General features: G+C 37.7%; 1 protein-coding gene across 12 annotated transcripts in view; it reads left to right on the top strand.

Moving 5' to 3' along the window:
* SUGCT (succinyl-CoA:glutarate-CoA transferase) overlaps positions 1-25,566 on the top strand; it is a 769,414-nt gene that overhangs the window by 295,884 nt on the left and 447,964 nt on the right. For all 12 annotated transcript variants that reach the window (XR_010158439.1, XM_054655560.2, XM_009452971.5 and 9 more), the window contains 2 exons: positions 12,646-12,717; positions 22,471-22,568. Coding sequence is in view for 11 of the 12 variants with exons in the window: in XM_054655560.2 (XP_054511535.1) it covers positions 12,646-12,717; positions 22,471-22,568 (170 nt within the window). In the remaining variant the exon portion in view is untranslated. The remainder of the gene's footprint in view (positions 1-12,645; positions 12,718-22,470; positions 22,569-25,566) is intronic.

Raw genomic sequence — 25,566 nt, 5'->3', positions numbered from 1 at the left:
ACTAAAGCTCTGTTCTATAAATGCCTTTAGTCTGAGGTAAATGTAGGCTTTGTCAGAAATGACATTTTCATATATGGTACATAGATGGTACAGAACTGTGATTATTGTAACATGTTTGAGATACAACAAAGAGTACTTAAAAATATTTCATACGCTCAAGGAATTTTTACCTTGGGTTGTTCCTGAAAAATCAATATGGTCCCTTGTCTAGCATTTTTTGTGTAGTTTCTATAAAGTAGTAGCTGCTTTTGGTAGGCTATTCAAAATAATCTGGCTTAGCATTCTTTTGGAATTTTTACCTTGGGGTGTTCCTGAAAAATCAATATGGTCTCTTGTCTAGCATTTTTTTGCATAGTTTCTGTGAAGCAGTAGCTGCTTTTGGCAGGCTATTCAAAATAATCTGGCTTAGCATTCTTTATAATACAGTTAGTTCAGGTTTCTTAAAACCAGTTTTTGGCCTATATTCCTCAGGAAGAAAAACTCTGTGTCATTTTACCTTGTGCCCAAGATACATGATAACTGCCTTCTTGAATAACAGCAGGCTTTCTTCACACCAAGTTTTCTTTATAAGAAAAATAATATCCATTGACAACACGTAAAGAATAGAAAATATATGAGGCAGTTGCCCATTTCCCTCCTTGTCATTACCTCCACACCCAGTATCAGAAATGGAGTGATTGAAAATCCTACATATGTTGGATTGGAAGTAAAATTTAATTTATTTGAGGAACCTCAAGGATATATGTGAGCATTCCAATTTCCTATTATGGAATTAGCAAAACCTAGCCTGGATCTGGGGCAGGAAATCAGTATATAATGTTGCTTTCAAGGTTACTCTAGAATTACCTAATTCAAAGCAAGGGCTTATATTTAGCAATGAGCTTTCAACATGGTTTGTTCCATGTAAAAAATGTCCTGCCAATGCCAAATTGGTAGTAGGTGAAGTTGGAGACTCCAGGGCTCATCTACCATTTGTGGCATTGTTCCATCCATAGATGACACTGTTCTTAATTTGTAAGCAGAGCAGTCTGTGCCTCATTGCCATCTGGCTCAGCCCAGTTCCAGTGCCATAAGGTGAACTGAACTGTCAGTGGTAGGAAATAGTGCTCTATGTTTGTCATGATGTACTAGCACAGACCCAGAAGTCAATAACTGCTTGGCATTCCAGAAAACATTCTCATGGCAGTGAGTTAAACTTCATGGAATGTCTTTTTCCAGTGGGTGATGAAGTCATTTAGCAATGGTTACCTTTTGTGGAAGAAAATCTTGTTAAAAAGTAAGTAGCCCTGGGAAGCCTTGAAGTTTATGCTCTTGTTTTGAAGTAGACATACTACAAATTTTTTGTGTTTTATTTAAGCCAGGGAAAATACTAGATGCACTGATGAAGTAACTTAAGAAGATAACATAGGAACTTCCAGTTGTACATTTTTTTCTTTTCCCACTTGATTATATGATATATTGTGTTGACATGGACTTCTGAAACCCCTATGTTTTCATCTTTAGTCAGCTTTATAATTAGGATGTCATCAAATGAGGCTAACATGCCTGGAAGCCCAGAAAGCAAAGTCCCTGGGAAGGAGTAGAAACTTCCAGGAGCAGCAGAAATTCTCAATTGACCTTCTCAATTCCCCGCCTTCACATCTGCTCCACTGTCTGCACTTCTGTATCTTATATCTCAGGGGTGGTCACATCTTCTGTGTGGAGCTGCTCTAAATAGAGAAACTAAACACCGATCCTCCATTCCCTCTCCTTTTGTGTCTCCTAGTTTGATCATGAAGTTCTTTAGTTTTGTCGTGTCATCAAAGTCCTTGACCCATCATTATTTTCTCAGTCTTGTAAAAGATCTCCCTCTCCAGGAGAGGAGGTTTCTCACGATGAGCATATGATGAAAATGTGCATTTGTGTTTGGTTTCCCTATCAGTGAATTTTGTTGTGCCAGAACGTGCACAGCTTCTAGTGAGAAGAATGTCTTTCTTTGGGAGTAATACAATCTGGTCTCCTGTGAGGCAATGCTTGGTTTTGACCTTGTCCTTTAAAAATTCTAGACACTTGCCCTTGCTGCTGTCTCCCCACATCATTTCATTCAGAAGCAATTGTTTCTTGAATTTCTTACAGGAGACAGTCCTGACTGTTTACAGCCCAATTCGCTGCGTATGATTTGAGCTCTCCCTGTGATAAAGAATCTGGTAGTGGTGTGTGTGCACGGCATGTTATCACTTGGTTTGCTTTCTGTTAGAGTGAGGCAACCAACAGAATGAGGAGAAGAGAAGGAGGAGTGATTTGCAGGGCCAGTGAAGGCCTGGGAGTCAAGACCTAAGGGCTTAGAATTCACTGAGGAGTTCCTTTCTTGTGGGACCAAGAACAGTAGTAATTATATAATAATTATAATATACTATAATATACTACTGTATATCTAGAAAGTACATATATAGAAATTGTGTGTGTGTATATATATATGATATATATATGATATATATATATATCATATATATATATATGGAGAGAGAGAGAGAGAGAGAGTTGCTGCTGTCTCATAGCAGCAACTATTTTATGTACTTCACACTGTGGATCTCTAGGCATAACCCGAACCTGCCTCACTCCTTTAATCACTGATTGAAGCATTCTACATTCTAACCATCCATCGTCTCTTGTTCTTTCACCTTACTTATTCAGCTACTCCCATCGTGACTACTCCTAGACCTCATCAGGACTTCTGACCCACTGAGACACCTCCCCATGCCTAGCCATAATCTCCTATCTTTACCACTTTCTTTCTTATGCAGCTAGTCTGTGGCTCATTGCTCAGTAACATTCTGGCGGATTTTCCTACACATTTATCTTTTTGTCATATCCATCTGGCAACACCCTAAAGCTAGTGAATGTAAATATACTTTAGTCTATGTCTGGATAGCTGAGAGATGATAGAGAAAGTCACTCAGTTGGGCTCTCAACATGTCAGTATTCCAGTTGTGTTAACTGGTCCCGGTGCTACGCCACTGTCTTCAGTGATATGTCAGAACTTCTCTACTCTTTTTTAGTCTTTCATTCTCATATCTCCCCAATCTTCTCTCAGTTAATAAGAAGGTAGAAGCATCCAGTGGGAACTTCCTGGGTCCTCCTCGACATGGGAACTCCGTCTGCAGCCATGCTCATGCTGTGCTTTCAGTCCGTACTCATCCCTGCGCTTCACAGCCAGACTGCTCAAACAGATGTCTGTGTGTGCTCACTCCCTTTCCTTAACAGTTATGGAGTCCGTGATTCATGTCAAACTGCATTCTGTTCGCATGATGACACCAGACACCTCTTGCTGATGTAATGGAAGTCTACTTTGTAGGCATTCTTCAGTCCTCATCTTACGCTCTGAGTACTTCTGCCTGGATTTCAAATGGGAGAGGCCTTCAGACTCCTCACTTAACTCCCTTTTTTTCCTACTCTGCAGTGTGAACTTTCTTCCTAAATGATTTGGTCCATGTGATGACTTCAATTATAGATAATAAGCAAATGAGTCAAGTTTTTTGTCTGTGTTTTTTTTTTTTTTTTTTTTTTTTTTTTTAAGACTGGTTCCTGCTCTGTTGCCCAGGCTGGAGTGCAGTGGCCTGATCTCAGTTCACTGCAACCTCTGCCTCCCGGGTTGAAGCGATTCTTCTGCCTCAGCCTCCCAAGTAGCTGGGACTACAGGCATGCACCACTACGCCTGGCTAATTTTTGTATTTTTAGTAGAGATGGGGTTTCGCTAATGTTGGCCAGGCTGGTCTCAAACTCCTGGACTTAAGTGATCCACCTGCCTTGGCCTCCCAAAGTGCCAGGATTACAAGAATGAGCCATTGCACCCAGCCAAGTTTTTATCCACAGTTCAGACTTTCACCTGGTACCCAAGTCTTACTCATGTGAACTTGTCACTGGACTATCTCAAAAGCTCCTTAGAAACTTAAGCATCATCATGACACCTTTTTTTTCCCTTAGATTTCAACTCTCAACCATGATATTCATGATATTTACCAAGTCAGTAAATTTTACCATCTCAATCTATTTCTAGGGACTTTTCTAGGATCACTTTTCTAGGGACTCTTTCCTGGCTTCAGCGCTCCCAACCAAGACAACATTATGTCCACCTCTCCTAAGATCTCATTGTTTGGGGGGCTGAGGTTGGAGGATTGCTTGAAGCCAGGATTTTGAGACCAGCCTGTGCAACACAGTGAGACTCCATCTGAGTAGTCCCAGCGACTCAGGAGGCTATGTGAGGAGGATCTCTTAAACCTAGCAGTTTGAGACTGCAGTGAGCTAGGATTATGCCAGTTTACTCCAGCCTGGGTGACAGAGAGAGATGCTGTCTTTAAAAAAAAAAAGATCTCACTGGGTTTTGTACTTTTCTTTTCCAGTGCCTGTCACTGTTTGTAATTACTTATGTGAATGTTTGATTAGTGTCTGCTACTTTATTAGAATGTATGTCTCATTTGTCTTGTCATTTTCTACCCATTGTACCCAGAGCCTAGCACATAGTGAATTATATCAACAAATATTTGCCAAGTACATGAATCAATGTACTTTATGAACTTAGTCAAAATAATTTTAAAGGTAAGTACTGATCATTCCTATTTTAGAGATGTCAAAACTGAGGCTCTTAAATTATGTAAATTGTCTAATATCACACAGGTTAGTTATTAATAAATGTCTTGGGTGGGATTCATTTTGCTATTTTATCCTCCAGGCCTTACTGGGGTAAGGTTGGCTTTTTAAGGATCTTAGTTGGACCAGACATTTTCTTCAGAGTTTCAGTATGAAATTTAATAATTTTTTATTTGTGATATTAACATATGAAATAGGGCTTGATTTGAATACAAAACAAACTAAAAAAACCCCTCCAGTTTAAATGAACTTAGAATGTTGAAGCAAATTTTGAAAAAGATATTTTGTGTCATTAAAAACAATGCTATTTAAAAATGCTTGTGATAGGATGTTAAAAAAATGCAGTCCAGAAATTCATGTATAGTAAGATATTCATGTAACTGCCTGACCAGTTCTTCTTGCCTGTTGCAGAGATGGAGCCAATTTGCTGAAACAGCAGTGTTACAGTAGAGAAAGAGTTTAATAATCACAGGGCCAGCAAAGTGTGGGAAGTATGGGAGTATGGGAGTTTGGAAGTATGGGAGACATTTCTCAAGTCAGCCTCCCAAACAGCTTGGAGTTTAGTGATTTAAAGAGTAATTTGGCAGGCTGAGGGAGAGGGATTCGGTGCTGCTGATTGGTTGGGGATGAAATCTTAGCAGTGTCCAAATTATCTTAGTACTCTGAGTGAGTTTCTGGGTGGGGATCTCAGGACTGGTTGTATTACTTCCTTCATATGACTCATGGGTCTGGGTAGAGTTAAGTCATTCGCCAGAATGTCAAAGTCTGAAAAATATTTCAAAGACCAATCTTAGGAGGTTTTGACGATAGTGATGTTATCTATAGGAGCACTTAGGAAGTCACACATCTTTTGACTTCTGAAATAGTAAATCCTTATAGAAAGGTAAGCAAGGGAACCATGCTGGTTATCATTTCATTAAGCCATATCTTAGCAGAATTCAAGTCCCTTCTCTAATGCTAATCTTGTATTCTTTCATTACTCTTAAAAGGCAGTTTTGATCCCTGAGCAAGGAGGGCTCCTGGAAGGGACTGTAAAGTTAAAGAAGTCAGTTAGCTTGTGAAATTAGAAACAAGATGGAGTCAGTTAGGTTAGATTTCACTCACCAATAATTTTTCTGTCATATTTCTCTCAAAGGTAGTTTCTTTAATAATGTAAAAACACATACAAAGAAACTAGAAAGAAGAATGCTACTTAATAGTTGCTTCTTCTGGGTGATGATATCATGCAGTTTTTTTTTCCGTCTTATATTTTTCTGTACTTCCCCAATTTTCTACAGTGATAACATATTATGTTTTATTTATTTATTTTTGTCTTTACATAGGACCATTTAATGCCTTCTTTACTAGAAAAGTTGTTGATGGTAATCTAGCTCATATACTTTACCTGGGAGTTGGGACTTGCAAAATGGCTTAATTTGGTAGTTTCCAAACCTTGTTAAAAAGCTTAAAAAGTCCCAAATTCTTATAAAAAGCTCATTTTTAAAAATTATACTTTAAGTTCCAGGGTACATGTTTACAACGTGCAGGTTTGTTACATATGTATACATGTGCCATGTTGGTGTGCTGCACCCATTAACTTGTCATTTACATTAGGTATATCTCCTAATGCTATCCCTCCCCCTTCCCCCCACACCATGACAGGCCCCAGTGTGTGATGCTCTCCATCCAATGTCCAAGTGTTCTCATTGTTCAATTCCCACCTATGAGTGAGAACATGCAGTCTTTGGTTTTCTGTCCTTGTGATAGTTTGCTCAGAGTGATGGTTTCCAGCTTCATCCATGTCCCTACAAAGGACATGAACTCATCCTTTTTTATGGCTGCATAGTATTCCATGGTGTATATGGGCCACATTTTCTTAATCCAGTCTATCATTGATGGACATTTGGGTTGGTTCCAAGTCTTTGCTATTGTGAATAGTGCCGCAGTAAACATACGTGTGCATGTGTCTTTATAGCAGTATGATTTATAATCCTTTGGGTATATACCCAGTAATGAGATGGCTGGGTCAAATGGTATTTCTAGTTCGAGATCCCTGAGGAATCACCACCCTGTCTTCCACAATGGTTGAACTAGTTTACAGTCCCACCAACAGTGTAAAAGTGCTCCTATTTCTCCACATCCACTCCAGCACCTGTTGTTTCCTAACTTTTTAATGATCACCATTCTAACTGGTGTGAGATGGTATCTCATTGTGATTTTGATTTGCATTTCTCTGATGGCCAGTGATGATGAGCATTTTTTCATGTGTCTGTTGGCTGCATAAATATCTTCTTTTGAGAAGTGTCTGTTCATATCCTTTGCCCACTTTTTGATGGGGTGTTTGATTTTTTCTTGTAAATTTGTTTAAGTTCTTTGTAGATTCTGGATATTAGCCATTTGTGTGATGGGTAGATTGCAAAAATTTTCTCCCATTGTGTAGGTTGCCTGTTCACTCTGATGGTAGTTTCTTTTGCTGTGCAGAAGCTCTTTAGTTTAATTAGATCCCATTTGTCAATTTTGGTTTTTGTTGCCATTGCTTTTAATGTTTTAGTCATGAAATCCTTGCCCTTGCCTATGTCCTGAATGGTATTGCCTAGGTTTTCTTCTAGGGTTTTTATGGTTTTAGGTCTAACATTGAAGTCTTTAATCCATCTTGAATTAATTTTTGTATAAGGTGTAAGGAAGGGACCCAGTTTCAGCTTTCTACATATGGCTAGCCAGTTTTCCCAGCACCATTTATTAAATAGGGAATCCTTTCCCCATTTCTTGTTTTTGTCAGGTTTGTCAAAGATCAGATGGTTGTATATTTGTGGTATTATTTCTGAGGGCTCTGTTCTGTTCCATTGGTCTATATCTCTGTTTTGGTACCAGTACCATGCTGTTTTGGTTACTGTAGCCGTGTAGTGTAGTTTGAAGTCAGGTAGCATGATGCCTCCAGCTTTGTTCTTTTGGCTTAGGATTATCTTGGCAATGGGGGCTCTTTTTTGGTTCCATATGAACTTTAAAGTAGTTTTTTCCAATTCTGTGAAGAAAGTCATTGGTAGCTTGATGGGGATGGCATTGAATTTGTAAATTACCTTGGGCAGTATGGCCATTTTCATGATATCGATTCTTCCTATCCATGGGCATGGAATGTTCTTCCATTTGTTTGTGTTCTCTTTTATTTCGTTGAGCAGTGGTTTGTAGTTCTCCTTGAAGAGGTCCTTCACATCCCTTGTAAGTTGGATTCCTAGGCATTTTATTCTCTTTGAAGCAATTGTGAATGGGTGTTCACTCGTGATTTGGCTCTCTGTTTATCTGTTATTGGTGTATAAGAATGCTTGTAATTTTTGCACATTGATTTTGTATCCTGAGACTTTACTGAAGTTTCTTATCAGCTTAAGGAGATTTTGGGCTGAGACGATGGGGTTTTCTAAATATACAATCATGTCATCTGCAAACAGGGACAATTTGACTTCCTCTTTTCCTAATTGAATACCCTTTATTTCTTTCTCCTGCCTGATTGCCCTGGCCAGAACTTCCAACACTATGTTGAATAGGAGTGGTGAGAAAGGGCATCCTTGTCTTGTGCCAGTTTTCAAAGGGAATGCTTCCAGTTTTTACCCATTCAGTATGACATTGGCTATGGATTTGTCATCAATACCTCTTATTATTTGGAGATACATCCCATCAATACCTCGTTTATTGAGAGTTTTTAGCATGAAGCGCTGTTGAATTTTGTCGAAAGCCTTTTCTGCATCTATTGAGATAATCATGTGGTTTTTGTCTTTGCTTCTCTTTATGTGATGGATTATATTTATTGATTTGCATATGTTGAACCAGCCTTGCATCCCAGGGATGAAGCCAACTTGATCATGGTGGATAAGCTTTTTGAAGTGCTGCTTGATTTGGTGCAGAAGGCAAGAAATAACTAAGATCAGAGCAGAACTGAAGGAGATAGAGACACAAAAAACCCTTAAAAAAATCAATGAATTCAGGAGCTAGCTTTTTGAAAAGATCAACAAAATTGATAGACCGCTAGCAAGACTAATAAAGAAGAAAAGAGAGAAGAATCAAATAGACGCAATAAAAAATGATAAAGGGGATATCACCACTGATCCCACAGAAATACAAACTACCATCAGAGAATACTATAAACACCTGTATGCAAATAAACTAGAAAATCTAGTAGAAATGGATAAATTCCTGGACACATACACCCTCCCAAGACTAAACCAGGAAGAAGTTGAATCCCTGAATAGACCAATATCAGGCTCCGAAATTGAGGCAATAATTAATAGTCTACCAACCAAAAAAGTCTAGGATCAGGCGGATTCACAGCCAAATTCTACCACAGGTACAAAGAGGAACTGGTACCATTCCTTCTGAAAGTATTCCAAACAATTGAAAAAGAGGGAATCCTCCCTAACTCATTTTATGAGGCCAGCATCATCCTGATACCAAAGCTTGGCAGAGACACAACAAAAAAAGAGAATTTTAGGCCAATATCCATGATGAACATCTATGCAAAAATCCTCAATAACATATTATTTTTTAAAGTTCTTATTTAAAATGTTTATTAAATAAATACTGTAGCAGTAACAGGGAACAAATAATTATTAAAAAGAACTCCTAATCTTACCTGAATCTTTATAAAATCTATTTGATAATCTTTAGGCTGATTATATTCTGAGGCTCAGTTGCCATGAGTTCTTCACTTTTCAATGATCATTGACTAGTTACCTTTGCAGAAAATTATTATGTTTACTGGTTTGTTATAAAGGATATTAACAAGGGTACAGATGAAGAGATGTGTATTGTAAAGTATAGGGAGGGGTATGGAGCTTCCATTTCCTCCCAGGGCATGCCATCCTTCAGGAACCTCTGCATGTTCAGCTATCTAGAATCTTCTTAAAAATTTTTAAACTTTTATATTGATAAAAGATATATTTAAATATATGTTGGCGGCTGCAGGGAAAAATATGCATTTCTTTACTTATTAAAAGGAAATGAACAGCCCAGAAAATATAAACTTATTGGACATATCACTGATCCAAAATTTGGCAAGCCTTTCTTCACATTATATATTCCAACACAAATTGTTACTTCACATTTACTTATTCGCCCCCCATCTTACCCTTCTCCACAAAAAAGCAAGCAAACAACCTGTGTAACTTCACAGTTGTCAATGGTTCCTTGCAATACTTCAGCTCAAAATCCTTTGTACCTCACCCACAGCTTTGTTGCAGATTTTCTTTCTGTAGTTGAGAAACACTAATGCATTGTCTATGACACTAACTTTACTTTTGCCCTCATGGACAAGGGAGAATGTTTGAAAGAGTTTATGTGATATCTCCTTAATAGCATTCCTTACCAAATCAAGCAACAATGTAAATAGAATAAAACCTTTTTATAATGTATTTCTTGGGATCTATTTTAGTTACCATTGTGCTATCTGGAAGCAATCATTTGGTTGATTCATTAGCATTTACCAACTATTTATTAATTGCCTAACATTCTTCAGATATCATGTTAGGATGATGAAGACTGAAATTAAGACATGACCAATACAATCTCCCAGTTCCACTCTACCAGCACTGTATAAAATAACTTTATGTGATGATGGAAGTACTCTGTGTCTGTGCTGGCTAATACAGTAGCCACTAGCCACACGTGGCTATTGAATGCTTGACATTTAGCTAGTGTGACTATGGATCTGAATTGTTAATTGTTAATAACAGGTTTATTGGAATGTAATTCATGTACCATATAATTCACCCATTTATAGTGCACAATTCAGTGATTTTTAGTGTATTCAGAGTTGTGCAACCATCAGTCAATTTTGGAACATTTTCATTACCCTGACAAGAAACCCAGTATTCATTAACAATCACTCCCCATCTTCCCCCAGCTTCCACTGCTTTATGCAGCCACTAGTGTTTTTTTCTGTCTTGATGGATTTGCCTATTTTAGACATTTCTTATAAATAGAATCACAATATTTGGCCTTTAGTGACTGGCTAATTTCAGTTTATTTAAATTTAATGATCACATGTGGCTAGTGGCTAATGTAAGAAGCAAGTGAAGTGAAAGACCAAAGACAGATGCTTAAGGAATGCTGAAGGCTCAGGAGAAGAAAATCCTGCAGAAAGGGTATGTGTAAAACAGAGAGCTAGGAGATGAACTTGGACAGAGCCTGAAGATAAGAGACCTTCATGGAGGAGGGAATGGTTAACAGTACCAAATAATACAGAGGGTTCAAAAAGTATAGTTCAGTGTGATAGTAAGTATCCCGATGACAGAGGTCACTAGAATGTGGTCTTGGTGAGGAAGTGAGGGCAGGTGGTGCTCTTATGTCATTATAGAAGAAGGGAACAAAGGAACATTCAAGATACCTTGAAAGGGGTGTTGGGATTGATCAAAATTCTCTTCAGTTGTTGTTAATGTTATTTTTATGGAGAACTGAGCCTATATGTAGGCAGAAGACAAGGATTCAGTGGAAATGAAGAACTTACAGATGATTAAGCAAGTTCTGGAGGATGCAGGTGGAGGTGATCAGCCCAGGAGTAAGTCCAGTCAAGGAAAACAGTCTTTTTTCTCAAAGGGAGGAGGAAGTGAAGAAAAAGTAGGTGGAGATACAGCACAGTTTTTATGTAGAAAGGATGAAAATTCAAATAGCTAATTTACTTTGGGGAAGTAGGAATGAGGCCTTCTGAGGGTAAAATTTGGTTCCTCCAATTTCACTGTGATCATATGTGGAGAAAGAAGTGCTAAAACATTCTCCAATGGGCTAGGACTGTGGGTGGTTAGAGTGTCCATCGCTGTCCACAGGAACCTGTCACCAAAAAAGGACAGACATTTTTAGGTGCATAAAGCCACATGAGGTCCAGAGAGATACTGATGTGTCCATTTTTGCCACTAAAATTAAAGAGTGCCCAAAAGATTACATTTGAGTTATTGAAGGAAACAATGTAGCTCCATAAGGTCACTTTCCTTCCCTCTCCCAGTTCTCTCCCTCCCTCCTTCCCTTCCTTCCTTCCTTCCTTCCTTCCTTCCTTCCTTCCCTCCTTCTCCTTCCTTTGCTTCTCCCTTCTTTCTATGTATGCTTCTTACACTTTGTAGAAACATAATGCTTTTTGCCTTATAATGCTTTTTGCCCTACAGGGAAAAAATGAAAATAAAACAAAAAAATTCTTAATTGTTCCAAACCATAACGAATAGAGTATTTTATTTTGTACATTATAATGGATTTCCTTTATTTTTTTGAATCACTCTTTTTTGTTTTTTTGACAAATGTTGTAACAGTGGAAGAGTTAGGAAATGCTTAGAACCATCTAAATGAAACCAACTATCCAAATATAAAAGAAAAAGAGCCAGGCATGGTGGCTCATGCCTGTAATCCTGGCACTTTGGGAGGCTGAGGTAAGCGGATCTTGAGCCCAGGGGTTTAAGACCTGCCTGGGCAACATAGTGAGACCCCATTTCTACAAAAAGTACAAAATTAGCTGGGCATGGTGCCATGCACCTGTAGTCCCAGATACACAGGAGGCTGGGGCAGGAGGATTGCTTAAACCTGGGAGGTGGAGCAGTAAGCTGAGATCGTGCCATTGCACTCCATCCTGGGAGCCTGGGTGACAGAGACAGACCCTGTCACCAAATACATACACACACACACACATATATACATACATAGACATATATGTGTGTGTGTGTATATGTGTGTGTGTGTGTGTATATATATATATATGTATATATATAGAAAGAGAGAGAGAGAGAGATCTATTCTGTGATGATGGAAATATTCTGTCTGTGCTGGCTAATACAATAGCCACTAGCCACATGTGGCTATTGACTGTTTGACATTTAGTTAGTGTGTATATATATATTATATCTTTTGTGGAAGATATATATGTATACATATATGAAAAAGATACAAATTAATCGATATTGAATTAATAACATTGCTTTAGAACAAGCTTTCTATATAAATATTTTAGAAATTAAACTTTTGTGGTCTTGTCAACATATAAATAATATTTACCTGTGTATTTATTTCTTTTAGGCTTTTAAAACCAAGGATGGCTATATTGTAGTTGGAGCAGGAAATAACCAGCAGTTTGCCACCGTGTGCAAGGTAATCTATAATTATTGGGATTGGTCGATGATCTTGTACAAAGCCAGGGAAAGTTCAGTTTTGCCCAGGTCACAACCAACTTAGGCCCCCTGTGTTAGCAACTAAAAGTATAGGATATTCATGCGTATAAAGGATAAGGCAGAGTCCAAATTAGCATTCTGTGTTTTTTGTGGTATTTGGCTGTATTTTAAAGTGAAGAATCGTAGTAGCTTAAATTGTCCTAAAACTTGACCTGCCTACCATTCCAAACAAAATGGGGGAATCATTTTTAAAGGGACCTTTAACACTGGTATTTTTTTCTTTTTTTCACCTCCCTCCTTCCCTTCCTGCCTTCCTTTCTTCCTTTCGTTCTCTCCCTCCTTCTCTTTTACTATATCAGGTTAATTGGAACCATATATAGTTAAGCTACTCCCATATTTATTTTATTTACTACTGGAAATTTTAAAACTTTTTTTCAACTTAACCTTTATTTGATGAGTACCTTTCTAAAGAATTTATGTTTCAAGGTTTTAGGAATTAAGATTATATTAAATTGTTCCTTCTCAACAAGGCCTTAAAATAAAGACCTTGGAATCATTTAAAATAATTTATTCTTAGGGATATTCTAAACTTGTAGCATTTACTAAACTTCGCCATCTCGGATCACTGCAACCTCTGCCTCCTTGCTTCAAGCGATTCTCCTGCCTCAGCCTCCAGAGGAGCTGGGATGACAGGTGCGTGCCACCATGCCTGGCTATTTTTGTATTTTTAGTAGAGATGTGGTTTCACTATGCTGGCCAGGGTGGTCTCGAACTCCTGACCTCAAGCGATCTGCCCACCTCAGCCTCCCAAAGTTCTAGAATTACAGGCGTGAACCACTGCACCCGGCCTACTAGACTTTTTTTTTTCTTTACTTGATGTTTATATTAGTTATCAAGACTTTGGTGTTTTGTTTTAATTTTAGAACTTAGGTATCTGTTCATTTTTTCTGGTTTTAATCCAAGGAATAGAATTTCATTTTTATTTTTATTTTTCTTAAATATATCCAAAGGCCTTACCTGTTAAGGATTTTTTTCTTTTTTTTTTTTGAGGGACAATCAGCTTTTATACTAAATTTTACCATGAGCTTTCAGTGTTATTAAAGATGACTATGAGGGCCAGGCGCAGTGGCTCATGCCTGCAATCCCAGCACTTTGAGAGGCCGAGGTGGGCAGATTGCCTGAGCTCAGGAGTTCTCGACCAGCCTGAGCAACATGGTGAAACCCTGTCTCTACTAATAAATACAAACAATTAGCCAGGTGTGGCGGTCATGCGCCTGTAGTCCCAGCTACTCGGCTGAGGCAGGAGAATTGCTTGAACCCGGGAGGCGGAGGTTGCAGTGAGCCGAGATCGCACCACTGCACTCAAGCCTAGGCGACAGAGGGAGACTCTGTCTCAAAAAAAAAAGAGATGCCTATGAAATCCTGAATCTCATTTACTGTAGTTAACTTATTATGTACAGAAATTACTTATTACTGTGCCTCTTTTGTATGAGAAGGTAGGGAGCAGAGCTAAAAACCGCAGCAAAGGGATGGGAAGGACCAGGGAGAAGCTGACAAATGGAGATAGTTCTGATTGCAGGAAGGGCTGAAACATCTGAGGTGGGAAAGAGGGGAGCCTTTTAAATGGTGACTCTGAGTAAGTGTAGGGAAAATCGATTCAAACATTTGATCTGGGATCAAAGAATCTTTATTATGAACGGTCAATGTTAAAAATATGAAACATACGGAAGCTGTTGCCTGTGAAGTCATTTGCGTACTCTAACTGCAGAGATGTTTAAGCCAGTTCATTGCTATAAACGAGTACAGATTTTCTTCCTGGGCCATATGTTTTGGAGTTTTCTTTCTCCAGAAAGTCGTGGGGTTGGGGGTGGGAGGACCTGGCAGTGAAAATTACTGTTTGACATACTCTTTAGTTTTGAAAATAACTGTACTGAATTCTTTGTATTTTTGATTCATTACTGCTGATCAAGTTAACACTTTTGAACTTCCTCATAAATATCCATAAGAACAGTTTTCAACAAAGGTTCTTATTTCAAAGCAGAATATTTGCCAGAAGTTTTAGTATTGAAATATGACTTATTGTTATGGTGTGTTATAACACATTGCTTATAAAGGAGACTATCAGAGGGCCTTAGGAATGGCACACTTGACCTTGATTTTCCCATATGAGAGTTAGGAATGATAATCCCTGTTATGAGCCATTAATCCAATGTCTGTAAAACTCTTTGAGATTCTCAGAAGATTTATGTGTACGGGATTCTTGAGTTATTTACATTATTAGCTAAGCATCCTGCGTGAATGCTGCAATCTGATTGACTTTTTCAAATCTTTGTAATTATGCCCTCACATGTAAACTTGTCCTAAACACCTTCTTACCTAAGAAAAATCATCTGTTCCTCCATTCTGATGCAAGGTTTTCTTCCCTTCCCAGTTATGTGTAGTGTGTGGACTTCTTCTAAGCAATTTTTTTACTCATATTTATTTATTACTCAGAGCCTTGTTATTCAAACTGGGCTTATAGAAGATGGGGTTCCCAGTTCTTCACAGTGAGCCCCTCAAAACTGTTCTTTTGTCAAGTACACTCCATCAGGAAAGATGGGACAGCTTTAGTTCCTGGTGAGAAATGTGGCAGCACTGTCTGTGACAAATGAATGGAATTGACTTATGCCTAGTCTCTTTCCAAAATAGAATTGATATAGTGGTTGATTGATAATTCTTGGGGAGGAGCTATATTAGTGAGCTTTCACTGTAAGGAGTTGGAGTGGGAGCAAGAATATTGGGTTCAAGTCTGAGGTTCCAGAAAATCTTGTTGTGTATAAAGTGAACCTTGTTCATAACAAGTCCTACTTAATGTTCCTTACCATGATACAGCAAAGTATGAAAGTGAGCATATGTAAGCTATTTTAAGCTGATGGATGCCACCCAAATGGGTATTCCTATATGAAATATTGAATATTGACATCCTTTTGAAAGTAATGTAGACTGAAGGCTTCTTTTACTGGAGAGACTATACATTGGTTCTCAATGTAGTATGCATAGGAATGTCCTTTAGCCCCATTCCCGAACATTTTACTTTAGTATGTCTGGGGTGAGGTAGAGGAAACTTCAGTTTTAAGAAGGACTGTAGGTGATTTTGGAGCAAGTTTTTAGACCGCCTGCTCCAAAATATAATATATCCAAGGTATAATGTTTAAGGCCTACTGTAAGTCTTATTAGTAGGTAGGTGAACTCTGTCACGGTCCTTAATCTTTTCTAAGCATCTGTTTTCCTATGTATAAAATGAAGATTATAATACGTAATTATACTTGTATACAACTTAGGGGTTTGGAAAGTGTTAGAGAAGTGAAGCACTTAGAATAGGCCTTGCTCATATGCACTTAATAAATGACATCTATGAAAATTAGATATGAAGATTCTGGTTCTGAGGAGGAGAGAGTAAATACACTTTTCCCACTTACCCCGAGCACGGTGATCATACCTGGACAGAATTGCATGAATCCATGAAGCATGTATTAAAAGACTTTGAAAAGTAAATAGTAAGAGATTTAGGGGAGAACACCTGAATTTGAAGTACCTCTAACTGGCAGTCAACTTAACCAGCTTTTCCCTCTAGTTATTCCTTCACTTGAGTATAGTTGAACCTGAAACCTGGAAGTGAGCACCAGGCAGTGCAGCAGATATCCAGGAAATGCTCTTTATTCCCGGTGCAAAGAACATGAAAAAGTGAGCTGTAATGTCAGAGAGAGTGTGGAAATAGTTTGTTTTCCCCTCCTTTCCATTTTCTTATGCCCCAGACCCCAAGTAATCCTGTATTGGAAACAGCAGATGAGCAGGAGCCAACTCTGAGAAAGAACTTTCTTCATTGCTGAGCTGTGATCCCAAAGAAAGGAGTGAATCTCCTTTCCTTTTCCCCCTCCATTCTCCTGTTGCATGGCCTCTGCCCTGGAACCATGCTGGGGAGTGGGATAACTAAAGCAGGAGCCCCAGGCAACTGGAAAATGCTAGAGAGATTGCAGAGAGAAGATCTTGACAAAGCAATCCTTGATGTTGTTTATGAACTCTTGGGATCACCCCTTACTTGCATATGCACTAATTTGATCCTAATCAGCATACCAAAGATGAAAGGAACTGAATTAGTAAATAGACAACTGCCCAGGTTGTCATATGACCATTAGGTTTGGCACTTACTAGTCAGATTCAAATAACACTGCAAAGGCTTTGAAACCTTAATCAAAATGAGAATCAAAGCCCACAGAAGGTGGGTAAGAACTGGCAGCCTGGATGTAACCAGGTCAATTGTCTGCTAAACCAGCAAGAGTAAAAATTCTCCTTAGAATTTAAACAAGACCCAGTGGCTCATAATATAATGTTCAAAATGTCCAGGATACAATCCATTATTACTGAGCATATGAAGAACCAGAACTTGCATGAGAACAGGCCATCAATGCCAACGCGAAGATGACACAGATGTTGGAATTAACTTACAAAGATGTTTACATAGCTGTTATAACAACGCTCTAACAAGCATCACAAACACTGTTTAAATAAATGGGATATAGAAATATTTAGCAAAGAAATATAAGATATGAAGAAGAACCAAAAGGAAAATTAAAAACTTAAAAGTATAATAACCAAGAAAAAAATTACACCTCACTGGTTGAGCTCAATAGTGCAATGAAGATGACAAGGAACTTAATGATACATCAATAGAAATTATTCAATCTGAACAATAGAGAGAACAAAAGATAGCTCCTTCCTACTCAAAACAAGAAATAACAGATCCTCAGGAACCTATTCAACACTAACAAAAAGTCCAATATTTATGTCATTGTAGTCCCAGAATGAGGGGAGAAAGTGTACATGCTGAAAAAATATTTGAAGAAATAACAATTGTATATATACCAAATTTGGTAAAAGTTAAATGCCCGTAGATTTAATAATTTCAGCAAACCATAAATGGGATAAACTGAAAAAAATCTATGCGTGAATACATAATGTGTCCTTTAAGAACAGGTGTATGTCCTGAGAAATGTGTCAGTTGGTGGTGGTGTGTGAATATCATAGAGTGTACTTACACAAACCTAGATGGTATAGCCTGCTACACACATAGGCTATATGGGATAGCCTATTCCTCCTAGGCTATAAATCTGTACAGCATGTACATGTTACTGCACTCAATACTATAGGCAATTGTAACACAGTGGATACACAAAAATCATCCAGAAAAACACCCAGAGGGAAAAAAAATGTATTATCCATGGGGAAACAGTGATTTAATTAACTGCATATTTTTTTTTGTCAGAAATTAATGCTAGGGAAGAAGTGGCACAACATGTTTAAAAGGCTGAATGGAAAGAAATGCCAACCTAGATTTCAATATCCAGTAGAAATATCCTTAAGAAATGAAGGTTAAATAAAGATGTTCTGTATAAAGGAAAACTAAGGGAATTTGTAGCCAGCTGACTTCCTCTAAAATAATTTTTCCAGGAATTTTTCATTTACAGAAGGTAAATGTTGTCAGAAGGGAACTGGAAACATCAGAAATGAAGGAAAAGTAACATAAATAGTAAATATCTGGGTGAATATAATGGTCTATTCTTTTCCTAGTGAATTCTTTGAAATATTTGATGGGTGAAAGCAAACATTAAGATACTGTCTGATGGGATTTTCAGTGTATGTAGATCTAACATACAGATAAATACAACATAAAATGGGGAGAGTAAAGGGACTATATTGTAGTAAGTTTGCTATATTCCACTTGAAGTTAAAATTTTGATTCTAACTACAATGCGAAAAGTATATGCATTATGATCCCCTAAGCAGTCATTAAACATCTATCATTAAACATCTATGCAAAAATATAGCCAAAATCAAAATAGGTAAGTGTGATAGTAATGACTCTAAAGAATACCAGAAAGCAAAACAGGGATAAACAGAAAAAAGAATAAACTGATAGATCTAAGTCATTCAAAAATATCAACAACATTAAATGTGAATGGTCTAAATATATGAATTAACAGAAGTTGTCAGAAAAAAATGACCCAACTCTATGCTGTCCAATTCATATTTGAAATTCACTTCAAATATAATGATACTGTTAAGTTAAAGTAAGAAGATGGAAAAATATACAAATACAAACAAAAGAGGCAAACACTAATGAAAAGAAAACTGGAGTGGGGCTATATTAATTATGGACCAGTTTTTGTCATCTCAGAAAACTTGTTTGCAACAAATTCTTGTGCAAATACTTATTTAACATTTGTGCTGGCAGAGGGAAGATCAGATGATCTGAATTTGTTGAGAAATTGTGAAACCTCACATTTCACAAGAGATGTTGCCTTTTCCTTTATCTAAAAGCTAGATTCCAGTAGTTCTTATGCTACAAGTGATTCTCTGTTTCTGCACCTTCCTGCATATGCAAAGATCTTTTATTTCAGTACTGAGTTATCATATTTTCTATCATACTGGATGCCATTTTAAATGGCAATTAAACTTAACATGTGTTGTGTCAGTAATGCACATAAAGTGATGGCGGTGTATATGAACATTATGACTTACAGGCAATGACAACTCTTCATAATTTTCTCCTGACAAACAGCTCTTTCAAGAGGCCATATAGCTTTTAAGAAGCAACTATATTTATATTTTATTTATTTATTTATTTTTATTTATGAGATGGAGTCTTGCTCTATTGCCCAGGATGGAGTGTAGTGGCATGATCTCGGCTCACTGCAACCTCTGCCTCCTGGGTTCAAGTGATTCTTGTGCCTCAGCCTCCTGAGTAGCTGAGATTACAGGCACCCACCGTCATGCCTGACTAATTTTTGTATTTTTAGTAGAGATGGGGTTTCACCATGTTGGCCAGGTTGGTCTCCAACTCTTGACCTCAGGTGATCCACCCGCCTTGGCCTCCCAAAAGTGCTGGGATTATAGGCATGAGCCACTGCCCCTGGCTGCAACTAAAAAGTGATTTTAGACATAATTGAATAAGGTATATGCATAGAATAATGTCTGCAATATCATACACCTGAAATTGTTCACATTGTTTGTCTGTGAGCTTGTCAGTTGAAGAATGTGTTGTCAGCATTTGGGCTATACCAGTGAACAAAACATTTAAAATACTTTGACTTTGTGAAGCTTATATTTTAGCAGGGCAGACAGATATAGAGTAATAAACATAATAAATATGTTAGGTGATAAATATTATGGGAAAAAGTGGTCAAGGGAAGAGGGAATCAGGGGAGTCAGTGTTGAGTGGGGTGGGGTGGCCTGTGATGGGGGTAGGGTAATCAGGGTAGTTGCATTAAGAAGTTGAATTTGAGCCTACTCAACCAAGGAAAGGAGGAGCTAGCCAACTAGATGTCTGGTGGAAGATGTTCCAAGCAAAGGAATAGCTATTTTAAAACTACTGAGGCTGAAGTGGAATAGACATGTTTCTGGTCCAGCAAGAAGATGAAATGGCTGCAGCAATGAGCAAGGGAGGAGAGCATGGTAACAGGTGATGTTAGAGAGGTAATAGCGCCATATTGTGTAGAACCTTCCAAACTATCTTAAGGATTTTGGTTTTTGCTTTAAGGGGAACATTAGATGATAGGCATGTTAAAACACTTGCAGTTTTTATTATCATGGGTCTTCATTATTTTTTCTCTTCTCCTTTCGTTTGCTACTCAGTTTATGGTGTTTTGTTATTTTCTTTTTTTTTTTTTTTTTGCCAATGTCTCTTCATTTTTTTGCAGAGCCCTCCCTCCTTTCTTTTTTGTACCAATATATGCTTTTTAAATTTTTCTGGCCAGACTCTGTGGCTCATGCCTGTAATCCAGGCACTTTGGGAGGCCGAAGTGGGCGGATCATTTGAGGTCAGGAGTTCGAGACAAGCCTGACCAACATGGTAAAACCTCATCTCTACTAAAAATACAGAAAAATTAGCCGGGCATGATGGCGCGCATGCCTGTAATTGCAGCTACTCAGGAGGCTGAGGCAGGAGAATCCCTTGAACCCGGGAGGTGGAGGTTGCAGTGAGCTGAGATCGTGCCCCTGCACTCCAGCCTTCGCAACAGTGTGAGACTGTCTCAAAAAAAAAAAAAAAATCTTTTGGGGGAAACAGTACCTAGTTGGAATATTTCACATTTATTTAGTGCTTAATATGTCAAGCATTTTCATGTACATTGTTTTATTTTATCCCAGGCAGCACTCTTTTTTAATTTAAGCTCCAAAATAATAGTTATGATCACAGTCATTGAAGTTGTGTCTCGAAACATTTTGAATGTTAGCTGGCATAGCTGAAGATGGAAGGATCATTACTTTGGCCAACAATTTCACACCATCTTTGAAACAAAAAAGAGTTCCAGTAAGTCAAATACAGAGGACACATGGGCATTCCAGTTACCCTTAAGTGTGGTCACTGTGTAATTTTTTGTTGCTGATGGTGCTTTTTGGGTGAGGCCAGGTTTATAAATTTAACCTGTGACTTAGTGAAGACACTTGGTTTTTTCTTGGAATGACTTATTCACTCTTATGGAGGGAGGGTGTCTAACTGCTAGACAAGGCTTGAGGCCAATTCTTGGATCAGGTGTTGTGACAGGGAGGTTTCTAGAAAGGGTGCTGTATGTGGTGTTGGTTTTTAAAATCCGGGAGAATAATGCAGTCTTTATTATCCCTAAAGGAAATAAGTGAAACATGTGAAAGAAAAATTACACCACTGAGATGGTCTCTTTACTCAAGGGAATCTTCTTCACTTCTCTGTCCTTTGTAAGATGATTAATAGATAGATTTTATTTAAACTGTGGAAAATAAATGAAACCATTAAATATTTATATTGAAAGTAAATATATTAGTAAAGGCAATGAAGCTTTCTGTAGGCCGCATGGCCTGCCCCCAGGCTGTAAATACTCCTTGTGACTTTCCAATACAACTGCCAAGCACTGCCTCTACACAGTCTTTGTAAAACTTTTCCATTCCAAATCCACTTGGTACTTTCATTATGGTCTTGTTAACGTTGAATGTTGTCCAAAGGGACTTGCAAGATAGATTTCCCCCTTATTGAGGAGGAGCAAAAGAGGAAATCTATAAAAGCATTTCTAGTTGGTATTACTTCAGGGAGATATATTAATAAAAAATAGTGATACTTCTATAGGAAGAAGATCTTTTAATTTGCTATTGTTTAAATGGTGAGAATTTGGGTAAATGTATTTGCTTTTACTTTATTTTAGCAGCTTTTAGAACATTCTGCATAGGACAACCTGGGAAGATCACAGTATTTTATTTACATATGGTATAAATAAGTGAATATATCTACAAGGTACATGTTGACTGTATACAAGATACATGTAGATATGCACTTAGGATATTGGTTTTTAAAATTTGGTCCGTTTTACCCAGTTTAGCATCTCTCTCCCTATTTCCTCTAAACAAGATTTTTTTCTGTGGGGATCTGCTAACATGTTTCCTATATTCTCATATTTGGTATAAGACTTATGGGCATCTTTTGCTGGTCTCCTATATGTAAGAATATTTGCTTAAATGTAGTAAAAGCCTCTTATGAATGACAAACCCTTTCACCAGCATGTTCCATCCTAATCGTGTGCTTATTCCCTCCATATGTCCTTGTTGAGGGGCGTAAAGACCAGCAAGGAATGTTCTTGAGAAGGGAGAGATAGGACCTGAACACTAGCACCCACAGGCAGGTACAAGAACAACCTATTTCTTATACTGGAAAATTATTTTTTTCTTTTAGATCTTGGATTTGCCTGAGTTGATTGATAATTCCAAGTATAAAACTAACCACCTTCGGGTACACAATAGAAAAGAGCTTATTAAAATATTATCTGAACGGTAAGTTTGGATGTTGTATTCATCCATTTAAGAATTAATATGTGATAAGCATTTATCTGGTGTTTTATATGTTTTTTTTCTTGGCTTATTTGAGATCAATTTGTAATTCTCTTCCATTTTACAAAACTGGCTGGTGGAGAGATTTTAAAGCTGTGGGGTTTTTTTGTTTGTTTGTTTAGAAGCACTTGAACACATTTTATGTTTTTTTAAGTACTGAGTCATAACAATGATATAAATAAGAAAGTCACCATGACTTGAATTTGGTTGTTTCTCTGTGTCCTGTACCTGTTTGGGTTTAGTTTATCATAAATACAACAACAACAACCATAATTATTTCATACTTTCACTTTGTTAAATGCTTTAGATACATTGTCTCGTTTAATCCTCATAATCATCCTGTGAGGTAAGTTCTGTTATTTCCATTTTACATGTAAGGAAAGCAAGGTAAAGAGAGGTGAAATCAAGAGTTGGTTTGCATTTCTGAGCCACTCCTGTGAATCTTGATGTTATTTCTGGATCATTGCAGATGCCACATTGAGTTATGGGTCATAAAATATTAATGTTAATTAAGTAGAATATTTTATTTCCATTTTTTTCCATTAATGTCAGGTTATTTTTTTGTAATACCTGTACCAATTTTTCAAGTTTGTCTGAAGAAAATAATTATTCTTACTGTTTCATGTCAGTTTCACTTTTTGTTTGCCTTTACATGTCTTCTGAATCTGTACAAATGGGCTTTGTGGCTTTTGTGGATCTAAATGCCCACATGAACTTTTCTTTTATATTGAAAATTTGCTCTCATCATGCCAATAAATTAGGTAATTTTGTTTAAATACCATATTTAGCCTTTTGAAAAGGCTCATGTGTTTCTATGTAGTATACATCAAAGTTATAAGAACTAAAATTCTGCTGTTTTAATTTTTGTTGTCTTTGTATTTGGGGATGTCTGCAGGAATATCTGAATCAACATTCATCTATCTGTTTTTCCTGGATTTGAAATACTTTTGTAACTTTAAACACTTTTGTAATTTTAAACACTGCCTGTATCTTTTCCATGTGCCAAATGCTATTCATATCAATAGGGACTGTGTGTTGTGGGACTGATAGACACAGAATGGGGGATGGAGAACTGGGTGCCCTTTTCTGGTCCCTAGTTAAATATAACTCTGATTCTACCGCGAAGCCCCAGAGCCCTCAATGATTAACTTTTCTCCACATGAGAACTGCCCATTTATTTCTTCTTTTTGCCTCTATGCCTCTCAAGCATTTGTAATTCATATAATTAATTGATAAAGCTTTTTCCTTTCACACGATGGTTACCAAGTTTCAATAATAGCCACTTGTGAGAACCTTATCAGAAGCTCTTTGATAAACTGAATAAATCATGACCATACTGCGAGAAGAACAGATCCCAAGAAAAATATGATACCTAGATTGGTTTCCTGTGTTTTAAAACTTTTATTCCTTGCTAAATTCTGTTATAGAGTTCAACTGTGGGATGACTTTTAGTAGCATCTGTAACATACTCATTGCCATTTTCCCTCTTTGGGGTGAATTATATAATCTGCAACCTTCTTCTTTCTGTTCTTTTATACACAGAAGTAGAAGTTTCAGCATTTTGGTATCTATAAGTTTGTTATATTTTTATTCAGACTTAACAATAAGTAAGGAATCAACCTGCAAGGAAGAGACGGGGCAGGCGGGGGTAGTCCTAGGAGAGGAAATTTCATAAGGAGGTCACATCATGATTAGTACTGCTGTTAAAACACAGACCACAGATAGAGCCCTTGGCTGCTTGCAGGCTAGCTTTTGTGCTCTCTTCTGCTAGTGCGCTGACATTTTTTGGTACCTTCTTATGAGTTGCAGTTCTCCAAGTCTCTTCTAGCACGTCTCTCTTCATCCACGGTAGTTCAAATAGTGATGACCTGGGAAGATTAGAATTAGAATATTGATTCATTCCAGTTTATAAGCTTATCATTTATTTTTCTGAACAAATATCACTGGAATCATTAGTACTGCTTAGTGCTTGGCTTTGAGAAGTCTCTTAAAATTTCTCATTTTCATTATATGATTGTGTGTTTTTCCAGTATTCAAAAATATTAGTGGGGCTTCATAAGTTACATGATTAGACGTAGCCTCCAGCCTGGCATGCGGTGTCTTCCATAATCTGACATCACCTTTCCTGTCCACTCTTCTTCTTACATGTTTCCAAAGGACGGCCCTGCTATAGTCACCCTCCCAATTGGTTTAGTTTCCTCTCTGAAATGCTTCTCAGAATTACCACTATTCTGAAACTTAGTCATGCTTCAAGGCCAGTTCTAGAAGCCTCTGTTCCCAGTCAGATGTTGGCACCTTTAGGAAAGAACATTGTCCTTTTCATGCCTTGTCCGTTGCCATTGCCAAACAGAAGTACAATCAACGTTAGTTGTCATTATGAATGATACTGCTCTAGGGCCTTCTCAACATTCTCGTCTTGCTCAGCACATGCATTACACAGCCACCTCAGAACTTGCAGGCATTTTATTTCCTAACAAAAGTATTACATTAGCTTACAGCCACAAAAAAGGAGCCAGGGAGAAAGGAAGGAGTGGAACCAGCCTTTGGTGGCTGCCAAGTACATGCCAGATAAGTGTTATTATTCCCACTTGATATGAAAATTCTGACACTTAGGGAGGTGGTCTCCAGGTCAGGCACATAGTGAATAGTTAGAAATGGGATTCAAAAGGATACACCTTTTTCATCTCTCATATTGCCTCCCTGAAGTGGCACGTGAAATATGACTGTGTCCTTGTTTGTTTATGCGCTCAAGAAATATTTATTGAGCACTAACTGTGTAGTAGGCACTGTTGCAAGTTGGGGATAGAGAAGTGAATGAAACAGACAAAGTGTATCCATGAAAAATAATACAGGCCAGGACAAGGAAGAATGCCAGAAGTTAAGTGTGAAGCTGGGTTTTTCATTTAGTCTGGTCACAGAGGGCTTCTCTGTGAAAGTGACA

Source organism: Pan troglodytes, chromosome 6 (assembly GCF_028858775.2).
Source record: "Pan troglodytes isolate AG18354 chromosome 6, NHGRI_mPanTro3-v2.0_pri, whole genome shotgun sequence".
Classification (NCBI taxonomy): Eukaryota; Metazoa; Chordata; class Mammalia; order Primates; family Hominidae; genus Pan; species Pan troglodytes.
This window is presented reverse-complemented; position numbering and strand designations above follow the sequence as displayed.